At 39.8% G+C, this 20,010-nt stretch overlaps 1 protein-coding gene across 10 annotated transcripts in view; it reads left to right on the top strand.

The window, feature by feature from the left end:
• Positions 1-964: 964 nt before the first annotated feature.
• Positions 965-20,010, top strand: part of LOC135268391 (V-type proton ATPase subunit C 1-like) — a 124,877-nt gene continuing 105,831 nt past the window's right edge. For 3 of the 10 annotated variants that reach the window (XM_064361189.1, XM_064361191.1, XM_064361190.1), the window contains exons 1-2: positions 966-1,123; positions 19,436-19,606. In XM_064361189.1, coding sequence (XP_064217259.1) covers positions 19,475-19,606 — 132 coding nt within the window. In that variant the 5' untranslated portion in view covers positions 966-1,123; positions 19,436-19,474. Of the gene's footprint in view, positions 1,124-19,435; positions 19,607-20,010 lie in introns of all 10 variants that reach the window. The other 7 variants (XM_064361187.1, XM_064361188.1, XM_064361193.1 and 4 more) reach the window with 4 other exon arrangements.

Raw genomic sequence — 20,010 nt, forward strand, 5'->3', positions numbered from 1 at the left:
TAATGACGAGCATTAATTGGTTGTTTCCTATGTACCAGACACTGTGCTAACTACATGCTTCATTAAATCCTCACAATACCACAGTCAGGTATTTATTATTACCACCACTTAGCAGGTGAATAGGCTGAAGTTCGGAGGTGTCAAGTCACACAACTAGTAAGTAGGAGAGCCTGGATTTAACACCTGGTGTCTATTCCCTTGTGCTAAACAACTCTGTGTCCGCTGATTCTTCACTTTCCTCATCTGTAAATCTGAAAGGATTAAATTTTTTCTACTGTTTCTAAAACTCTGTGTTCTAACTTAGGACATTACCATCTATCTTCCCAAGCTAATGAACTATGCAGAGTTCCAAAGAGCAGCTTGCTACCTATTTTTCTCCAAAGGACGTGCTTTCCCCTGTCTATGCCTCTGTCCTAAAACCTTTGGTTTCCCACTATTTAATGTGGTTTCAGCTATTTATGAGGCGCTCTCGTGGCAAGGAGTGATTCTCTCCAGGAGGCAATCCTAAAAACGAGCGCAGTGCTTGGCGCACAGTAAATGCTCCATGGACCATTTATGAAATTAAGTCCAAGTGGACTTCAAGGAAACTGTGAATCTGCTGAAATGAACCATTAGCCAGGATATTAGGTAGAAAACCGGGCTGACGAAGAAAGTGGAGAAGCTCATGTAGGGGGCTGGAGACAATTTTTGATCCGCAGAAACCTGAAGTGGGGTGCCGTTAGGCCTGGTGGCGGTAACGTTTACAAGCGGTGGACAAAACGCCAACTGCGACACTGGAAGAAGCAAAAAACCACCTACTCCGAAACAACAACCATCGGCCCCGACTGCGGGGTCCCACTGGCGCCCGTAGCCTCCTCGTCCTGCCCCTCTGCCGAGGCCCAAACAGTGGCAGCAGCTGCGGCTGCGGCTGCGCAGTGGGGCGCGCGTAGGCGGAGCGGCGAGCGCCGCGGTCAGCTGACTGCTCGACTGGCACGTGACTTGCTCTTTGGGCGCTGGGGTCGGTGAAGCAGTGAGTGTGGAGCTAAGGTCGGGAAGGGATGGAGCGCTGAGCCGTTAGCGTCTGCCTGGCTGCCTGCCTCCGTACCTGTTACTGCTGCTACTTCCTCGTTTGACACCTTCCTGGGTCAGTGAGCGATGGCTGTCCCCGGATGGGGAGTCCTGGCCAGGCCAAAGCTTGCGCTGCGGTCGCCGCCTGGGAGGGATGGGGGTGGGTGCGGGGGCAGAGACCGTGGCGTCGGAGCTGGAGCCGGCTGGGTGGCTGTCCCTGCTTTCTCGGAGCCAGTTCACCGTCTTGGGCCTAGGTTCCGTCTCTAGGGAAGAGAAGGAGGGAGAAAGAGAAAGAGCACTTGTGAGTACTTAATGACAGAGGCAGAAAGGAGAGAGACCGCGATCTGGGACCTTTCTTCTTGGGTAGGGGTCACAGAATGTATGCCGCCTGATTGAGGGGGATGAAGTGACAGAGAGGCCCAGGTGAGGCTATGGGGTGGTGTGTGTGAGATCACAGCTAGCGCAAGTGCCTTCCCTGGGTGTGTGTGCGCACGTGTGTGTGTGGTGGTGGGATGACAGTTTAAAGGCCTAGGAGCCCCTCATTGCAGGCACGGAGCCCTCACGGAGTAACAGGGTCCGTCTAGGAATGGGAAAGAACAGGAATCCAGAGAAGTCAACAATGTGTTAGTAGGATGGGGGAAGGGTAGGCAAAAAACAAAACCCTAGAAGAGAACTTGGGGAAAGTCACATAAGGCATATTGAATCACTTGAGAAACAAGAGGAGTGAGGGGGGTACCTAGTATTCTTTACCGAGGAAAATTCTGATATGTTAGGGAAAAATCATTGAAAGCCCAGTATTTAGCACTGCTCTGGGAGTGGAGGGGTGGGATGTAACAGTCCATCCTTACGAGTTCACACTAATGTTGAAAAGTCACACACAGGACTATGCAGTTTATATATAATTACCAAAAAGAGAATGCGGAGTTCTTTGCAAGTGTTGGAGAAAGGATACGTGTATAAACTGGCACTATGGGAAAATATTCTGGAGGAAAGAAAACTTGAGTCTGGGCAAGCCCATAGGATTTGAATAGGTTGAGAGAAATGGGGATAATTTTACAGGCAGGGAAAGCTACAGGAAAACCTGAAGATGAGGGGTGGGGAATGCTTCTGGGGGAGTAGAAGTCTAGCTTTATAGTGGATTGCACTATGGAGAAGTGGGAAAGAAAGTTGGGCATCAGATAACGAGGACTTTTGAATGGTATTCGTTTACTCATGCAAATAATGTGTGTTGTTGCAGGTACAGTGCTGATGGTAGGGTTTAGAAAATTGTCTCTGTCTTTGTAGAGCTTACAGGCAAATAGGGGATGGATTTTAAAAAGCAAGCATGAAATGTGCTTTAAAGGAATAACAGTGGTATGAAAGAGTATACTAGGGGCATGGGTACTATGGAAGATTTAAAAAAGGTGTTGCTGAGACTATGACTTCTTAAAAATTAAAAAAAAATATTTATTTTCTTCAAACCCTTTCCCTCTGAGAGGATGTGACTTTTGACCTGAGATCTGAAAAGAGACTGAGAAGGGGATGTGAAGGGATGAATGAAAAGAACATTCCAGGCCTGGCAGGGTGGCTCATGATTATAATTCCAACATTTGGGAGTCTCAGGTGGGAGGATTGCTTGAGGCCAGGAGTTCAGGACCAGCCTGGGCAACATAGTGAGACCCCCATCTCCAGAAAAAATGAAAAAATAGCTAGCTGGGAATGGTGGTGTATGCCTCTAGTCCTAGCTGCTCGCTGCTTGGGACACCGAGGCAAGAGGATCACTTGAGTCCAGTAGTTCGAGGCTACAGTGAGCTATGATCACACCACTGCATTCTCTCCTGGGAAACAGCTAGACCCTGTCTCTGAAAAACAAAAAAAGGAACATTTCAGGCTGAAGGAACAGCATATGTCAAGGCCCTGAAATGTGAAGAGGAAAAAAGCTTTTGAGAGTTTTTGAAAGGCTAGCATGGCTGAAACGGAGAAGGGGAGAGGCAGGTGGAGAAAGCTGGGGTCAGGTCGACCAGAGCTTTTATCCTAAAAAGGAGGGAAGCCAGTGAAGATTACAGGCAGTGGAGTGAGTCAGACTGTGGCTTTTGAAAAGATAATTTTGGGAGTAATGTGGAAGGTGGCAAAAGTTAATGAGTGGAGACCTGCTCAGGGGAACATTGTTGTAATCCACTGAAGGATTTGAAGGCAGGATACCTTCTTTCTCCACTGAGGACTTCAGGAGAATGTTTAACTGTACTCACTTATAGAGGGTTCAGGAGTTGGGGAAGGGAAAGAATGATTAGATTCTACTTGCACCCTTCACAGGGTAGTTATAAATACCCTCGAGGCAGTCCTGACATACATAGGGGAGGCTCTTTCGAAAAAGTTTGTTTTAGCTTTTCAGATTTATCCTTTTGTAAGGTCATCTATTTCAGAGTATCGTTTATTGAAATATAGTTAGTTACAGGGAGGGTCACTTTCATGTTTATTTTGTTCTCACAGTTCTTTGAAAGACAGTAGATGAAAATGCTATTCATTGTATAGATGGGAACCTATTAGACCCCTGGAACTAGAAACAGGTAAAGTGATTTTTCTGAGTCTGGAGTAACTTCCACAGTTTTCTGACTGCTGATGTATTCCTGCTGATTATCTACACAGTACTAACCACAGTCGCATCTAGAGAAAAAGGTGAATCTTTTGAAGTGCACAGTAGTCTTTCATTCAGCACTTTTTTTTTTTTTTGCAAACTTCTTCCTGAAGATTCAGCACTTTTGCTGAACTTTTTCTGGTAGAACAGCTTCAGAGGAATTGGCAGTGGTGGGCTGCGTCTTATCTATAGTGTTGGGTAGAGCTGTTAATTTACAGTTCATCTGGAGGAGATGACGAACAGCAAGGTGAACTGAAAGTGCTCAAGTTGTCAATCACAGTTCTTTGGCAACAAGTGAATCTCAAATTATGCTGAAGACTGAGCTTCAGGGTTCTGTCCTGGATGTTTTTCTCTTTTGGTATACCTTTCAGGGACTAGATAAAATCTAAAGAAAACAGTACACAGGATCTAACTAAATGCTGAGAACTGGATAGTGTAAGCCAGCTTTTAAAACTCAGCACAAAATACCTATTTTTATTTTTTGGTATATTAGTCTTAGGAGCCTCATGTACATTAGTTTTTGCAACCTAAAAAGAAGCTTTAGGGCTTCAAAAATCTGATTTTGTGATTATTTCCACAACTCGTGAGATAATACCATTGGCCAAAGAACAAAACTGGAATGCCAAAGTAAACCTTTGCCAAAGGTCTCCATGTAGTTTACTGATCCCTAAGCAGTAAGTTGTCCTTTGAACTTGATTCTGCTTAGGAGTACTTAAATTTTGCTCTTGTACGTATTTAAATCTATCTACAGGATACATCTTTTTCATTCTTTGGATGAGGAATTATATATCATTTTATTTATAAATTAATTCATGTTAGATGTCTGTTTTTCATCAAGTTCTTAAGACAGACACTATAAACATTAGCATAGTGCCTTTGAGAAGCTCAGTCAATGAATAAGAGCAGTCTAAAATTTCCTATTGACGTGAGTGATTCTTGGAACTAGAAATTTTAAACTATATTCTTGATGTTGAAACAAAATTCTTTTCCAGCAGGACATCTGCTTCTAACATTATACCGTGTGCAACTGTGCCATGCATTTATTGAGTTAAAAAATGAGCCAGGTAGGCAGTGGAGGAGAAGTGCTTTGGTTATATCAGGGGATAAAAGAGTATTAACTGTATATCTAAAATGTGGGGTGTGTGTGTGTCTGGGTGCAAGTACGTGTGTGTATTTGAAAATAAAATGCTAGGTAAGTGGTGTTTTATAGAAAGAGATCAATGTATGTTTTAAGGTATTTTAAACAGACTATCAATGAATAGGAAGTTGTAAATTTAGATGTGTGAACAGGTGGTTTAACTTTACCATGAAAGGTTTTCCTTTTGAATCAGCCCATAGTTTAGTGTTTCTGTGTGGGTGCTATTGGCAGTTTGGAGGTCTATTTCGCCCTACCCACTAAATCCTGATTAGCAGTCTCCACACTGGGACAACCCAAACGCTCCCATGTATTTCCAAACTCCTCCTGGAGGAAAGAGGCACCATTTATTTGGTTGCAAAACGTGCATGTGGTGTCACTGTTTATTTGTTGGACAAATATTAAGTTGTTGGGGATATGGAGGTTAAAAGTAATATTTTAATAAACTGCATTTAATTGAATTCAAGTAATTTAAAATCCAGTTTTTGATATTTTAATATGACTCCTTTAGTATAAAATTACTAAAACTATATCCTGATATGTCTTTGAGGCGCTTGTCTTTTGTAAAACTGCATTAATAACTCAAATAGATTTCCCTCAATCCCAATAAAATGTAGTCTCTGACTGTGGGCAACTAATTTCACCAGCTGTTCCCTCATTTGCAAGTGGAGGTGGTGATAACATCTATTTTGAAGGAATTAAGTACAAAATTGCTTTAGTGGATGGAAGTGCTTATCACTGGGCACAACACATGTTACATATTCAGTAGTTGTCATTACCAGTAAACAGAATCTCAAGCTTACTTAGAGTCATGAATTGGAGAAAACGAACTTATCCTAAAGTCTTGAATTTCAGGCCAATACACATTGTGTTGGAGATATCAGCACCTTCTAGCACAATGTGGTTCCGTGGTCCAGTCACTGTTATAAACTAACAGCTTTGGAGAAAAGGGAAGTAATGTTTTGGGAGCCACGAGTGTAGATGGAGGGAATCCCCTGGCATGGAAGGAATGGGTCACTGCATGGGTCACTGCTGAGTTGCCTGTGCAGAGGAGGAGTCTCTAGAAGCTGAGAAGGTTTTGGTGATTACTTGCAGTAATTGGTGTACGACAGGGCCCTCCTGGCCAAATCTGCCAATTCAGCAGCTTTACCAGAAGTTACCAGAAATTTTCCAACATTGTATTATTTATTACATCTCCAACCCCCCACTCCACAATGTGTTTCGTTTTTGTGATAGGCATCTGTGTGAAAGTAAGGCTTTGCTTTTAGATTAATTTCTATGCACCTGTAGTCCCAGCTACTCAGGAGGCTGAGGCAGGAGAATCGTTTGAACCTGGGAGGCAGAGGCTTCAGTGAGCCGGGATCACGCCATTGCACTCCAAACCTGGGCAACAGAGAGAGACTCCGTCTCAAATAAAAAAAAAAGGTAGTTGTTGATAAAATATATCTAATAAAGATGAAATTGTCTTTCATATTTAAGTATATCTATGGTGAGAAATTTAGATAGTCTTAGGATTATAGAGCATTTATAGATATGTTTCCATTGAAAACAAAACATGGAATATTTGAGATTTCAGAAAGGCATGTCTTCTGACAGTTTTACAGTCTCATTTCACATGAATCACGGAAGTATTCCTTGAAAAGTAAAATCCCCCTTTTAGTTACTGGAAATGTTTAAACAAGTTGTATTATGAACAAGCCCCTCCCACCGTCCCAATTAAGATGCTTCTGTTTCGAAGGATAGAATTTTTACATTCAAAGAGAAACAAGTTATTTTTACTTTGGATGGTGTTAGTGATTTCTAGGGTAGGATGTGGCAGCTTTTTAACTGAGTGCATTGTGGTAAATGTTTCGCACAGATCAATTGGTTAAAAGCCGATGTGCACATTTGGAAGGCTATGTGATATTTCACTGATATCTGAGATATGCCTTCTTTTACTTGTTAAAATAAGCTGCTCCAGTAAACTTGATATTTTCAGGTACTGTGTTTTGCATGGAGACCACCTTCCAGGCTTAATTGATTGTGAAATATAATTTACTATGAAAGTTGATTGCATTTCAGAGACTACGGTTTGGGTTTCTTGAAAGCATTAAAATCAGTTAACTGTGGGAGCACTTAGTGGAGTGCCGTGCTGTTTTCTGTGGTTGCCCCTATCTTGGGTCAATCCCATACCTTCCATTCACACAGCAGAGCTAGCAGATGTCTTGTTGAGGCTTATAACCCCCCACCTTTTATATTGTAATAGTTGCTGTTTTATTGTCTTTATTTTATATGTAAATCACATGTGGTAGGAAAATAATCCATAGCCTTCAAACTCCCAGAAGTGGGAGATAAAGTAAATGAAGTTAACATTCCCAGAGCTTTGGATCCATTTTTTTTCCCCCCCGTTTTCTCACACTTTGTCCCCTTCCATATTGAAAAATAATTATTACTTTTTTTCTTCAGCAGCACACTTACTGCGGTTAGAAAAAATAGAGGTGTCTACAAAATTGGCTAGTGTTTCCCTTCTGCCTCCCTGTATTCTTTGGTGTTTTTTTTCTGTCTTGGCATCTACATGAAGTCTTCCTCACACCCCTCCCTGCACGCACACAGAGCTGCCACCATCTCCCACCTGCAATTGTAAGCTCCTTGAGGACAGGGGCTACATTTTATTTGTTTTGCTTCTCAGAGCCTACCACAGTTTTGGGAACTTAAACACTCAAAACGTTTGGTGAGATGAATAAGAGCTTAAATTGAGAACAGTTACAGTCAGATGAGATGTGTGCCTAATGCAGTTAATGACATGAATGTAAGTGGACCTGTGGGAGAAGTAGTGGAATTTTATTAACAGGTTTTGTGCATGGATGGACTTAGTTGGGAAAATCATTTTGTTAAGGGAGGCTTCAGTTGGCTTAAACTGGAAGAGAAAAGTTTGTTTTGTGCAAAACGAGCAAAGGCAGAGTAGGAAAGAGAACTAGGGGAGGCCTGAGGTCAAGATGGATAAAGGGCTCAGGAAGAATGTGAGGATTAGGTGGAAACACTCAGGGATACTAGTGACCACGGTGAAGACTGGCAGATTTGAGTTTTGTTTCCAAGAAAGAAGCAGAACTAGGGGTGTATGTTTTTGTGAGTTATTCAGCCTTCTATCTGTAGCCTTCGAGAGTATTGACATTTCTTGTAACATTAAATATACTATATAATCATAGAAATGCCTGTTTTAGTACAGTGGTTCTGAAATTTGGGTGAATTACCTGAGGGACTTAATAAGAAAATAGGGAAAAAGAATCCTGAGCCTCACCTAGTATAGGTTCAGGTAATGCGTATAGGAGCAGAAGAGGATCCTGGATATCGTAATCCAATCCTCTCATTTTACAAGTGAAGATATTTATGCAGACAATTATATGTGGAACTGGGATTAGATTTGAAGCCTTCATATCCTCAGAGCAGTGCTCTGGCCATTACATTGTGCTTCCTGAAGTTGGCATTTGGGTTTTCTCTGGCTATGATTCCCAGTGAGGTAAAAGGGCCATTTACCAACTTTGATCACATCTTCAAACGTAGCTACAATTAACCAGCTTTGCCCTTCTTTTTTGTATTAACTCCAGGGCTGTTTGTTATGATGCCATTTAATGTTCTCTAAACTTTTCGTTGTTTTCAAATATGAGGATACTGCCCTAATAAAGATGTGGTGGGCTTTTTTTTTTTGGTGTTAATAATTTATTATTAAAAAATTAGGAAAAAGGAATATACAGAAAGGATGAAACCAAACATAATCACTCCCAAGAGGTAATTATTAACAATTTTTTTAAAAAATTTAATGTTTATACCTATATGTATCCTTATTTCCACCCGCCTCGGCCTCCCAAAGTGCTGGGATTACAGGCGTGAGTCACCACGCCCAGCCATTTTTTGTATTTTTAGTAGAGACAGGGTTTTACCATCATGGCCATGGCTGGTCTTGAAGTCCTGAGCTCAAGCCTGTTCTGGCCTCCCAAAGTGCTGGGATTAAAGGTGTGAGCCACCGCACCTGGCCTATTAATGCTTTTAAATACATTTGTATTTTACTCATGAAGATAGCACGCTATACATTTGCAAATTAATGGCACATAAGTGAATGTTGGAGCAAGCTGCAACTCTTTCATTTTTTAAAAACAAAAACGAACACTTTCCTTGTTCATACAAAAGTAATACATGTTCATTGTGTTTCACTTTTCACAGAGTAGTACTCCCGTCTTTTAGCCTAGACTTGTTAAATTTTTGGCATTTATTTTTGTCAATCCTGTTTTCTGTTAAATGCTAAAACATGGAGCTGAGAGAGACTGGGAAGTTGTGGCTGAATCCCTGCATAGAAACAGACAACAATTAGCAAAACTGAAAACTTGTGAATAATACATACAACAAAACTAGATGAGACTTCAGTTTTTGTCTGTGATGGAGTAACTGGTACCATATTTGCTTTCCCACCATTATCAGTTACAAATCTGGACAAGATATATTAAAAAACTGCTTCCAGACATTGGACAACAGGCAGCACAGGAGCAGAGAAAAAGGAAAGGAGCTGTGTAATTTCTCCTGCTTTTCTCTGTAGACACTCTCTGCACCATGTTTTAGGAAGGGAACACCCGAGCAGAGCATCTTGGTCCTGCTGAATAGAGACTGGACTTGGGGAAGGTTTATCTGCCTGGAATTAGCAGGTGGGATTGACAAAGAGAGCGAGCTAGGCAGAGAAATAAATACCAGAAACTTATAGGGGGAGCTGTGCAGGAGCTCTATCAAAGAATGACCAGAGAGCTTTCAACTGAACAGTTGCCAGAGCTTATGGTCCTGGGAAGCATTTGGGTTCTGACCAGCTGTGGAGGAGAGACCTTATTGAATACCTGGGACATTCAACAGAGTCCCCAAAAGGTCAGACCTTAGTATTAGAAACTAAGTTAGCCCTAGAGTAAGGCCTTAGATTTATCCCAACAATGTTTGAAAGCAAGCCTTGGGTGGATCAAGCTGATCCTCCCCTAACTTACCTGCCCGCTAGAACAAAGTACAACACTCTTAAAAGGAAGACAGCAAAGTCCAGTGACAAACAGTGTAACATTTTTACAGATATGCTTGGTATTTTAACAGAAAGCATGAACATATTGAGGAAAGAAATGGAAGATATTTTAAAAATGGAACTTAAAGCAGAAAAATATGTAAGAAGTAAAATATTCACTGGTGTGAAGAATAACAGATTAGATACTCTAAAGAAAAGGTCGGCAAACTAGAAGATATAGCAAGAGACTGTGTTAGTCTTATTTGTTGCCATAAAGGAATCTGTGAGACTGGGTAATTTGTAAAGAAAAGAGGTTTTTTTTTTTTTTTTTTTTTGGCTCTCAGTTCTATAGGCTGTGCAAGCATGGCACCCACATCTCAGCTTCTGGTGAGGCTTTGGGAAGCTCTTGAGTCATGGCAGAGGGGAAGGGGAGCAGGAATGTTACATGGCGAGAGAAGGAGCAAGAGTCAGGGGAAAGGTAACAGATCTCATGGTAACTTCTTACTACAGGGAGGGCACTGTCTTTTCAACAATCAGATTTTAAGATGGCTTACTACAGGAAGGGCATCAAGCCATTTATGAGGGATCTGCCCCACTGACCCGGATACCTCCCCCAAGGCCCCAGCTCCAACATTGGGGTTTACATTTCAACATGAGATCTGGGGAGGATAGACATCCAAACTATATCACTATCCAAACTAAAACACAGTGAGAAAAACAACTGAGAAAAATGATTGAAAGCTCAGTGCCTGTGGAGCAGTATCAAGTAAGTACATGTGATCTTGTTTCAAAAGAAGGAAGAGGAAGCAAAAAAAAAGTGAGGAAAAACAATGGCTGAAAACATTTTCATATTTGATGAAAACTATGAATGGATTCAAGAACTTCAGCAAACTCCAGGCAGAGTAAATACTTGTGACCTTGGGGTAGAAAGATTTTTCACATGCCACAGAAAGCATATATTTAAAAAAATTGATAAATCAGACATTGGCAGAATTGCAGATTTTTATTCAAAAGCATCATTAAGAAAAGTCAAGCCACAGATTGAGAGAAAATATGTAAATATATGTATTTCACAAGGAAATTGTGTCAAGGTTAGATAAAAATTTTGTGCAACTCAATAAGTGAACCCAATTTTTTTTTTTTTTTTTGAGATTGAGTCTCTCCCTGTCACCCAGGCTGGAGTGCAGTGGCTCAATCTCAGCTCGCCGCTGACATCTCCTGGGTTCAAGCGATTCTCCTGCCTCAGCCTCCCAAGTAGCTGGGATTACAGGTGTGCACCACCATGCCTGGCTAATTTTTTGTATCTTTAGTAGAAACGGTTTCACCATGTTGGCCAGGCTGATCTCAAACTCCTGACCTCATGATCTGCCCATGTCGGCCTTCCAAAGTGCTGGGATTACAGGCGTGAGCTACTGTGCCCAGCCTCATTTTTATATTTTTAGTGGAGGCAAGGTTTCACGCTGTTGGCTAGACTGGTCTTGAACTGCCGGCCTCAAGTGGTCCACCTGCCTTGGCCTCCCAAAGTGTTGGGATTATAGGTGGGACCCACCACACCTGGCTAATTTTTTATAAAGTTAAGTATACATTAATCATTCAACTTAGAAAATCTGCTTTTAGAATTTTTTATCCAAGAGAAAAACATACCTTCACAAAAAGCTTTGTAGAAGAATGTTCATAGAATCTCTATTCTTAGTGGTCCCAAACCGGTAGTAACAATCCAAATGTTCATCAACTGATGAATGTATGAACAGACTATAGTAGATGTATGCAGTGGAGTACTAAGTAATAAAACAGATTGTACTACTAATACACACAACATGGACAGATATCAAAGACTTTCTGAGCAAAAGCCAGGTACAAAAGAGTAGGTAATGTATGCTTCCATTTACAGGGAAATTTTAGATCAGGCAAAACTAATCTATAGTGACAGAAAGCAGACCAGCATTTGCCCAGGGCTGGCAGTGAGGTAGGGATTGACTGGCCTGAGTGTGAGGGAAGGTTTGGGGATGATAGAAGTGTCCTTAATCTTGCTTTTGATGGAGCTCACACAGGTGTATACATTTGTCAAAAACTCATCAAACTTTTGTAATGGATGCATTTAATTCTATGTAATTTATATTTTAATAAAGTTGATTTTATTATAGACAAAACGGGAAGTGAGGGAAGCTAACCAACTATAAGCCAGGTGCTTGATGTTATCTCATTTAGTCCTCACGGTAGTTTTTGTTTATTCAAGAATATACAACAAATACCTTTTGAGATTCTACCATACTGGTCTCTGTGCCAGGTACTGAGGAGAAAGTGGTGAGCAAAAACTATCATGATTTTCATTTACCCTCCTGGGCAGTTTATTTGAAAGACAGACATTAGTAAAATGTTCCTCCCAGGGAAATACTGCAAAGAAGGTGCTATGAGAGCATATAATACATTAATCCTTAGCATATAATATATGCTTTCATATATCATGTGACACATACTACATAATCTATCTTGTGTAATATGTAAGGCGCTTTACGTGCCCCAGTTTCTCTGTAACTACTGCCTCTCTAATGGGGTTTCTCTAACTACTAAATGAGTTAATACATGGGAAGTGGTTTGACTGGTGCTAGTAGGTAGGAAGCACCCAGTAAGCGTTGGCTGCTACGAACATTTGACAATCCTAGTTGTGTAACGTTGCAGGGGTACACCTGTACTAAGAGAACACTGGAGTAGGGCTACATATGGGGGAAGAGATGATGAATTTGACTAGAAGTGTTGGGTTTTAGCTGCTTTTGAAACATCCAAGTGGAAAATGTCTTGTTGTCAGATGTGGATACTGGTTGGCTATAACTCTAGATGCTGCAGAGGGCCCTGGGCTGGAGACATACATTTCAGAAAGTGTCCAGCATCTAGACTAGAATTGCCTCAAGTGTAGAGGAGATCATCAAGAAAGGTGCTGTACACACACATTAACACACACACATTGACACACACGCATTAACACACACACACACACACACACAAAGAAAAGGACATAGACCTGGCTCTGAGCCCCGAGGAACTCTACCTTTTAGTCAGTGTGCTTTTCTGATCATCATCTCCTCTGTTTAGCATATGATTTGCTACATTTATGCCTGACTTCCTTCATATTCAAGATAAAATAAAGGGAGATAATTAGGAATAAAAACAAGCAGTGAAGGAGGTGGTGTCAGGTTCTTGGTGAGTTGGTAACAAGTGGCCACCAATTTTGACAGTTTGTTTCCTTGCAGCTGATAGAAAAAGGGAAATATGTTTAGCAACATGGATTCCATTTTCCGATGAATAAAAACATACATATTCATCTGCAAAGAAAAATTTTGTTTGAAACTAAACTTAAATTGTTGTTAAATTTAAGGGAGAATTTTTTTTTTTTTTTGAGATGAAGTCTCGCTCTGTCGCCCAGGCTGGAGTGCACTGGCTCAATCTTGGCTCACTGCAACCTTTACCTCCTGGATTCAAGTGATTCTCTTGCCTCATCCTCCTGAGTAGCTAGGATTACAGGCGTGCACCATCACGCCCGGCTAATTTTTTTTGTATTTTTAGTAGAGACTTGGTTTTACCATGTTGGCCAGGCAGGTCTTGAACTCCTGATCTCAGGTGATCCACCTGCCTTGGCCTCCCAAAGTGCTGGGATTACAGGCGTGAGCCACTGTGCCCGGCCTCAAGGAGAAATTTTTTTACGTGACTTGTCTAAGTGACAAGTTGACAGTGGACATTGTTTAAAAATTGGGAAAACAGATTTTGCAAAATACTTATGATGTTACTGTCATAGGTGGTTCTTACATTCTTCCGTAGGTACTTAAGTAGCTTGTCTTTCCTATTAGGCTCTTTTCTTAGGGTTAGTTTGCTTTGACTAGCGGTAGAAGAACTGAGGCCATGGCTTTGCCTGAAGCACAGATAGTTCTTTATGAAGCCCTTTTTTTTATATTTTTGACTTTATTCACCCTTGACATAAAAGACAAAGGCTTACTTAGGAACCTGCAACTTTACCAATTTTTAATTTTTACTATAAAATAAGGGTTTTCTGAAGACTGAAAAACACTTTTAAAAAACGACTATATTTCTTGCCTTTGTTTTATCTCTAATGAGACTTTTTGATTGGTTCTGTCATTGTTATATTTGCATTTTATTTATTAATTCAACAGGCATTTATTAAGTCCTTGCTGTTGCCAGGAATTTAGTGTATGCTGGCTCTCAGGGTTTCACAGAGAAGATATGATTCTGGCCCTTCAGGATTTCTCAGTAAGGTGTAGATAAAAATATGTTATAAAAATGAGGGAGACTATGATGAGTGCATAGTAGGGGCATTTATAAAGTATAAGTAAGCAAAGGATATTTCCCATCTGGGTTACGGGGGAGAGTCTTGGGAGGTAGGATGGGGTGGGGCAGCAGCTAATATAGTCACCCCTGGGAAATGCAGCCACATGGAAAGAGGAAGTCTAGGTACATTATTTTATTCATTCTTTCTAACAGCTGTGTGAAGAGATGTGTTGTATTTCCACTTTACAGATGAGGAAACTAGTAAGGGGGTAAAGTCAGTTTTAACTGTTGCAGGACTCCAAAGTTTGTGTTCCGTTCTCCATGATCTGGCGGGTCCATCGAATCTCTAACATCTGATCTCTAATCTCAAAGTATACTTTGAATCTCGAATTTTGTGCGTGTGTGTCTTTTCGTTTGGAGGAATTTGTTCTTCTAGGAGGTAGGATAGTTTTAGATGCTGGGTGATGCTGCTTTAGAAATTGTGATGATCCTGGATGAAGAGAAAAAGGAAAGGAAGCTTGGATCCCTTTATCAGACTTCAGAATTCCCTGGCCAACAGGGTGCTCTGAGCCTGGAACATTGGGTGAAGGTGTTGAAGGTTACATGTGGATCTCTCTTCAAATATGAGCGCCCAGGCACACCAGAGCACAGAACATTTTTTTCTTCTAGTGTGACACAACAACAATGTGGCCTTTAGAGTCAAACACAACTAAATTTGAACCCCGTCTGCCACTTGTGTGATCTTGGGTAGACTACTAACCTCTCTTGTGTATTACTACCTATCTCATGGGTTGTAGTGAGAATAGACTAAAATGAGATGTATGAGAAGTGAAAAGCACAACATCAGACTTAGGCGCCTTTTCCTTTCCTCTTCATCTTCCAGTAACTAGGCTCAAGTGAGGGCTCAGTTAAAAGCTAGAATTACAAGCACAGTGACTCTTGTAATCTCAACATTTTGAGAGGCTAAGGCAGGAGGATTACTTAAGGCTGGAAGTTTGAGACCAACCTGAGCAACATGTCAAGACTCCATCTCTACAAAAAATGCAATTTTTTAAAAAGCTAAATTAGAATACTTCTATCATATTCCTAGATGTTTTGTTCAGAATTTGTCATGACATTATTTCCTTTGATCCTGATAAAAGCTCAGTGAAGTAGATAGGGCAATATTATTTATAGATGAGAAATGGGGTCCTCTTTCCTATTCCTTGAAATCCTTTGGAAGCCTGCTAGAAGAAAAGATTTTCTGGAACTCTAAGTAGTATGATAGAGACATCTACTGTAGTGACTCATAGGATTACAATCTTTGAAGAAGCTGCAGTTTAGATAATTTAGCACTATCAGGAAGAATTTAACACTTGATTTTATTACTTGCCATTTTCGGGGGAGAGGAGGTATAAAAATGTATCATTAAAATATACTTTAACGGAAAGCCACTTACATAAGATTATTATAATGAAACCTCAGTTTTCCAGAAACCACCATCACTTAGAAGATCTAGATTACTAAAAGAGGTTTAAAGATGCTATTAAATTTTCTAATAACTGAAAATGTTAAAGTTCAAGGTAGTCCTGTGAGGGATGTTTGTGCTAAAAAAGCTGATTCGGTAAGTGCAGGAGTATTAACTGGAAGAAACCAGAGATAGGGAAACAGCCAAGATCAAAGTGGCTAAAGGAAAGGGAAGAGGGTAGCCAGTTTTGGAGCAGCTCAGGTCAGGTGATCCACGTGTTGCGAAGAACAGAGACAGGATGACAAGGAGCCAGGAGATGGGCCCACGACATTTCAGCAGGAATTTATTTTAAAAAGCAACTTCTTGAGACAGGTTCTGGAGTTAGTACAGGTGTAGTCTGAGCTCCTACCCTTGCAACATTATACAATTAGATTGTTGAACGTATTGACCCCCAAATACTTTTTAAAATTTATTTTTAAAAAATAAAAATATGTTGATCTTGAACTCCTGAGCTCGAGTGATCCTCCTGCCTCAGGATCCAAAAATACTTTTAAAACAAATCCCAGACTCCAAAAGTATTGTCTACAATGTATTATACTTGGTCATAAGAAGATATAAACAGACTAGTAAGCATTTCTACTAGGTGTAAAACAGAAAGGTTGTACTTTCAGGATTAATTTGGTATCTAGATTATTCTCTGAATATCCCATTTGAAAGTTCACTGAAATTTTATTTTTAATAAATTTGCTATGCAATGTTATGTTTTAATTTGTAAATTAGATTCTTGTAACAATTTTAAAAAATATTTAGTTTTGAAGTATTTCGGATGTACAAAAAAATTTTAAATATTGCCAGTTGACGACATCCATGCTGACTTAGCAAGTATTAACATTTTGCTATATTTGCCCCAGATTTATTTAATGAAATCTTACATACAAAACTAAAGCTCCTATCTATGCCTGTTTTAGTATTTTCTGTAAGTATATGTAACTATGAACAATATATACCATTGTGCGTTTTTTCAGTTGTGGAAATAGAAACTCTTACTCTGCTGGTAGGAACTTAAGTTGGTAGGGGCTTTGGAGAACACTTTGGCAATACCCAAAAGAGTTGGCAGTGGTCTGTGTCAGTTGTCTCCTGCTGCGCAATAATCCACCCCAAAGCTTGGTGGCTTAAAACAGTGATTTCTTATTTCTCCTAATTCTGTAAGTTGCTGGGGTGGTCCCTCTGCTTGTTTTGCCTGGGCTCATTGATACAGTTGCATTCAGCTGGGAGATTTGCTGGGCTGGAGGGCTCAAAATGGCCTCAGTCACATGTCTGGTAGTTCATGCTGGTTGTGGTTCTCATGAGGCCTTGTCGCTTGCAATAGGCTAGACTGACTTCCTTATGTGGTAGTCTGAGGGCAGTGGTCCAAGAAACAGAAGTGGAAGTTGCACCTCTTGAGGCCTGAGCCCTGAACTCACAGTATGGCTTCCATGTATTTCGCTGGTCAAGCCAAGTAGCAAGGCCAGCTCCACCTTTTGCTAGAAGGACAGGCAAAGTCACACTGCATAGGAGCATGGAAAGACATGTCATGTCTATCTTTGAAGACATATCCTGTAATTCAGCCATTTTACCTATCCCAGAGAAGCTCTTTCACAGATATAGACATGTACACATTGTTCATAGCAGAATTGTTTACTATAGCAAAGACATAAAAACAATTTAACAGTCATTCCAGGAAAAAGTGGATAGTAAATTTTAGTTTATTCATATAATAGAATACTGTATATCAATTAAAATTAATGATCACTGGATAATTCTAAAAATAGGTTGAATGAAAAAATCAGGTTGGAAAAGAATATGGTAGTATATTATAAATAACCTTAAAGTTCAGTATTTGAAGTTTCTTGGGTAGGCTAATGAGGATTTTGCTTTTGCTTCTGTTTTGGTATCAAATCTTATCTTTGGATATCCTCATTAGAGCGTGGTGCTCGTGAGTAGCTTCTATCCTTAGATGGCCAGTTAAGCTGTGCTGTTCTCTGGCCAGACTGGCCATCACTAAAAAGCTTGTGTTTAGCTTGTTGGCCATTTGGGAAAGTGTAGCTCTTTCATTTCAGAAAGTATAGGTAAAGCTGATAAAGGTTTGACTTCATCAGTAACGTTAGAAAAGTCCTCGCACAGTACAGTTTCTTTTTTAAAAAATTTTCTCTATGGTTTCTTAACATATTCATTTAATTCCACCATCTACATCTGTACCAGTTTAACCTCCATTTCTTATCTGTAAATGGGAAGCATGATATTTATCTCATAGAGGTGTTGGAAAGATTAATCTAGATAATAAGACATTTAGACCGGTACTTTTTATATGGGAGATCCTCTATAAACAGTAGTTAGAAAATTAACAAGTATATAGGTTGGCATCTATGTTAAGTTCACTTTCAATGGTATTATAATGAGTAGGTGGGATTAATTACATACTCATTATAGGTAATTTAAGCAGATACTTTAATTAAAATGGGCTACAGCAATTATGAAGGTCCATTATGATTATAACATTTTACATTTTAAAGAAAATTTACATTTACAAACTTTTTTCAGATTCATTATCTGATTTTGTTCTCAGGACAACTTTGTAAGATAGTTACATTCAATTTAGAGACATTGAATATTAGTTTCGGGAGAGGCTGAATAAGTAGTGTTAGCAGAAGGCTTGTGTTGGTTCTCATGAAGGCACATTAAAGTGGAAATAATGGTACTGTAACACTTTGATTTTTATCACTTGTGTATATATGCTTTACCCACTTAGATTCTGATTAGATTTGTCTCTGTACTTCCCCACCCCAACTTCTGTGTGTGTGGGAAGGGGAAGGAGGAGGAGGAGGAGGAAAAGAAATTATAGAAGAGGCTTAGATGAATCTTAATGGGACTCTTTGAAAGGGGAGATCTGCAGCCCGCCTCTCAGATCCAAAAATGTCACATTAATGCCACTCTCCCAACTCCCTATATTTTAAAATAGCCAAGCAGATTGGCAAGATTTTTTTTGTTGTTATCGCAAATTTGTAAATGTTCAGTGGCAACTAAGTGTGTTTATTGAAGATTTGAGGAGATTTCTCTAGGTTGACTATGGATTAGAATTAACCACCAAATTGACTAGCCTTGTAGGATTTACTAAGCCAGTGTGACAAATTTATTTGGTGACTGCTGTTTATAAATGCATTGATTAAATTAAATTCTTTCTCCAAGATTAAAATTAGGCTTTTAAAAAAAATTTCCTATTTTGGTTGTATGCTTTAAAAGTTTAAGATAGGTTGGGTGCGGTGGATCACTTGAGGCCAGGATTTTAAGGCTGGCCTGGCCAACATGGCAAGAACCTGTCTCTACTAAAAATACAAAAATTAGCTGGACATGATGGCACACGCCTATAATCCTAGCTACTCAGGAGGCTGAGGCACAAGAATTGCTTGAACCTGGGAGACAGAGGTTGCAGTGAGCAGAGATCATGCCACTGTACTCCAGCCTGGGCAACAGTGAGACATTGTCTCAAAAAAAAAAAAAAAATTAAGATAAACCTATAAATTTGTAACTCTTCAACTTTGTTGGTTGAAGGAAACTATTGGTGGCTGGTATTTTGGGTAATCTCACTTCTTGACTATTTCACATTAAGGATGTTTTATAATGAAAAAAAGTAGGTACTTTGCATATAAGGTTTTTATCACTCTTTCGTAGTATCATAAATAAATCATCTTTTCACCATTTATATAGATTTACTTCTAGGTCGGTAAATTTCACTTTGCTTGAGATCGTATGCCATTATTAGATTAGTTTTGAAACAGGTTATTTGTTATAACTTCTTCTGTGACTCTGAAATACTTTAGAAACAAATGATATTAAATGTTTTTTTTGGTTTTGTTTCGTTTTACATTTCAGAATCTCTCTTGATTTTTGAGGAAATACCCAGTAACAAACATGACTGAGTTCTGGCTTATATCTGCTCCTGGGGAGAAAACCTGTCAGCAAACATGGGAGAAATTGCACGCGGCAACTTCAAAGAACAATAATCTCGCTGTCTCTTCCAAGTTCAATATTCCTGACTTAAAGGTGAAGCTGCACTGTGCAAAATTGCATGAGTTCATCATCTAGGGGAGGGCCGGTTCTCTCTTTTAGTGGAAATGAGATACCCAGATTCCTTCCAAAGGAAACCTCCTCTCCAGCCATTGGCATGATTTAAAATGTACTTCTTTGAAATTTTAGAAGTAAACTACCAAAATGAATAACGTCTCTCTACTTAGGCTTTTTGTGCTTTTCTAAATGGCAATGAAAAATCTTATGAAAGTATTTGATGTATTACATTCACAAATGTGATTTTCAGAAGTGAAAACTCTTAGTAATATGTTTTCTTAAATATCGTAGTGAAGTTTTTGTTACTAAATTTATATTATGTTGACTTACATTGTAAATGTGTTACCATAGCACCTACTTAATCACACTTGGCAAATCTAACC

Source organism: Aotus nancymaae, unplaced genomic scaffold (genome assembly GCF_030222135.1).
Source record: "Aotus nancymaae isolate 86718 unplaced genomic scaffold, 86718_ANA_hifiasm-v0.15.2.pri h1tg000040l, whole genome shotgun sequence".
Classification (NCBI taxonomy): domain Eukaryota; kingdom Metazoa; phylum Chordata; class Mammalia; order Primates; family Aotidae; genus Aotus; species Aotus nancymaae.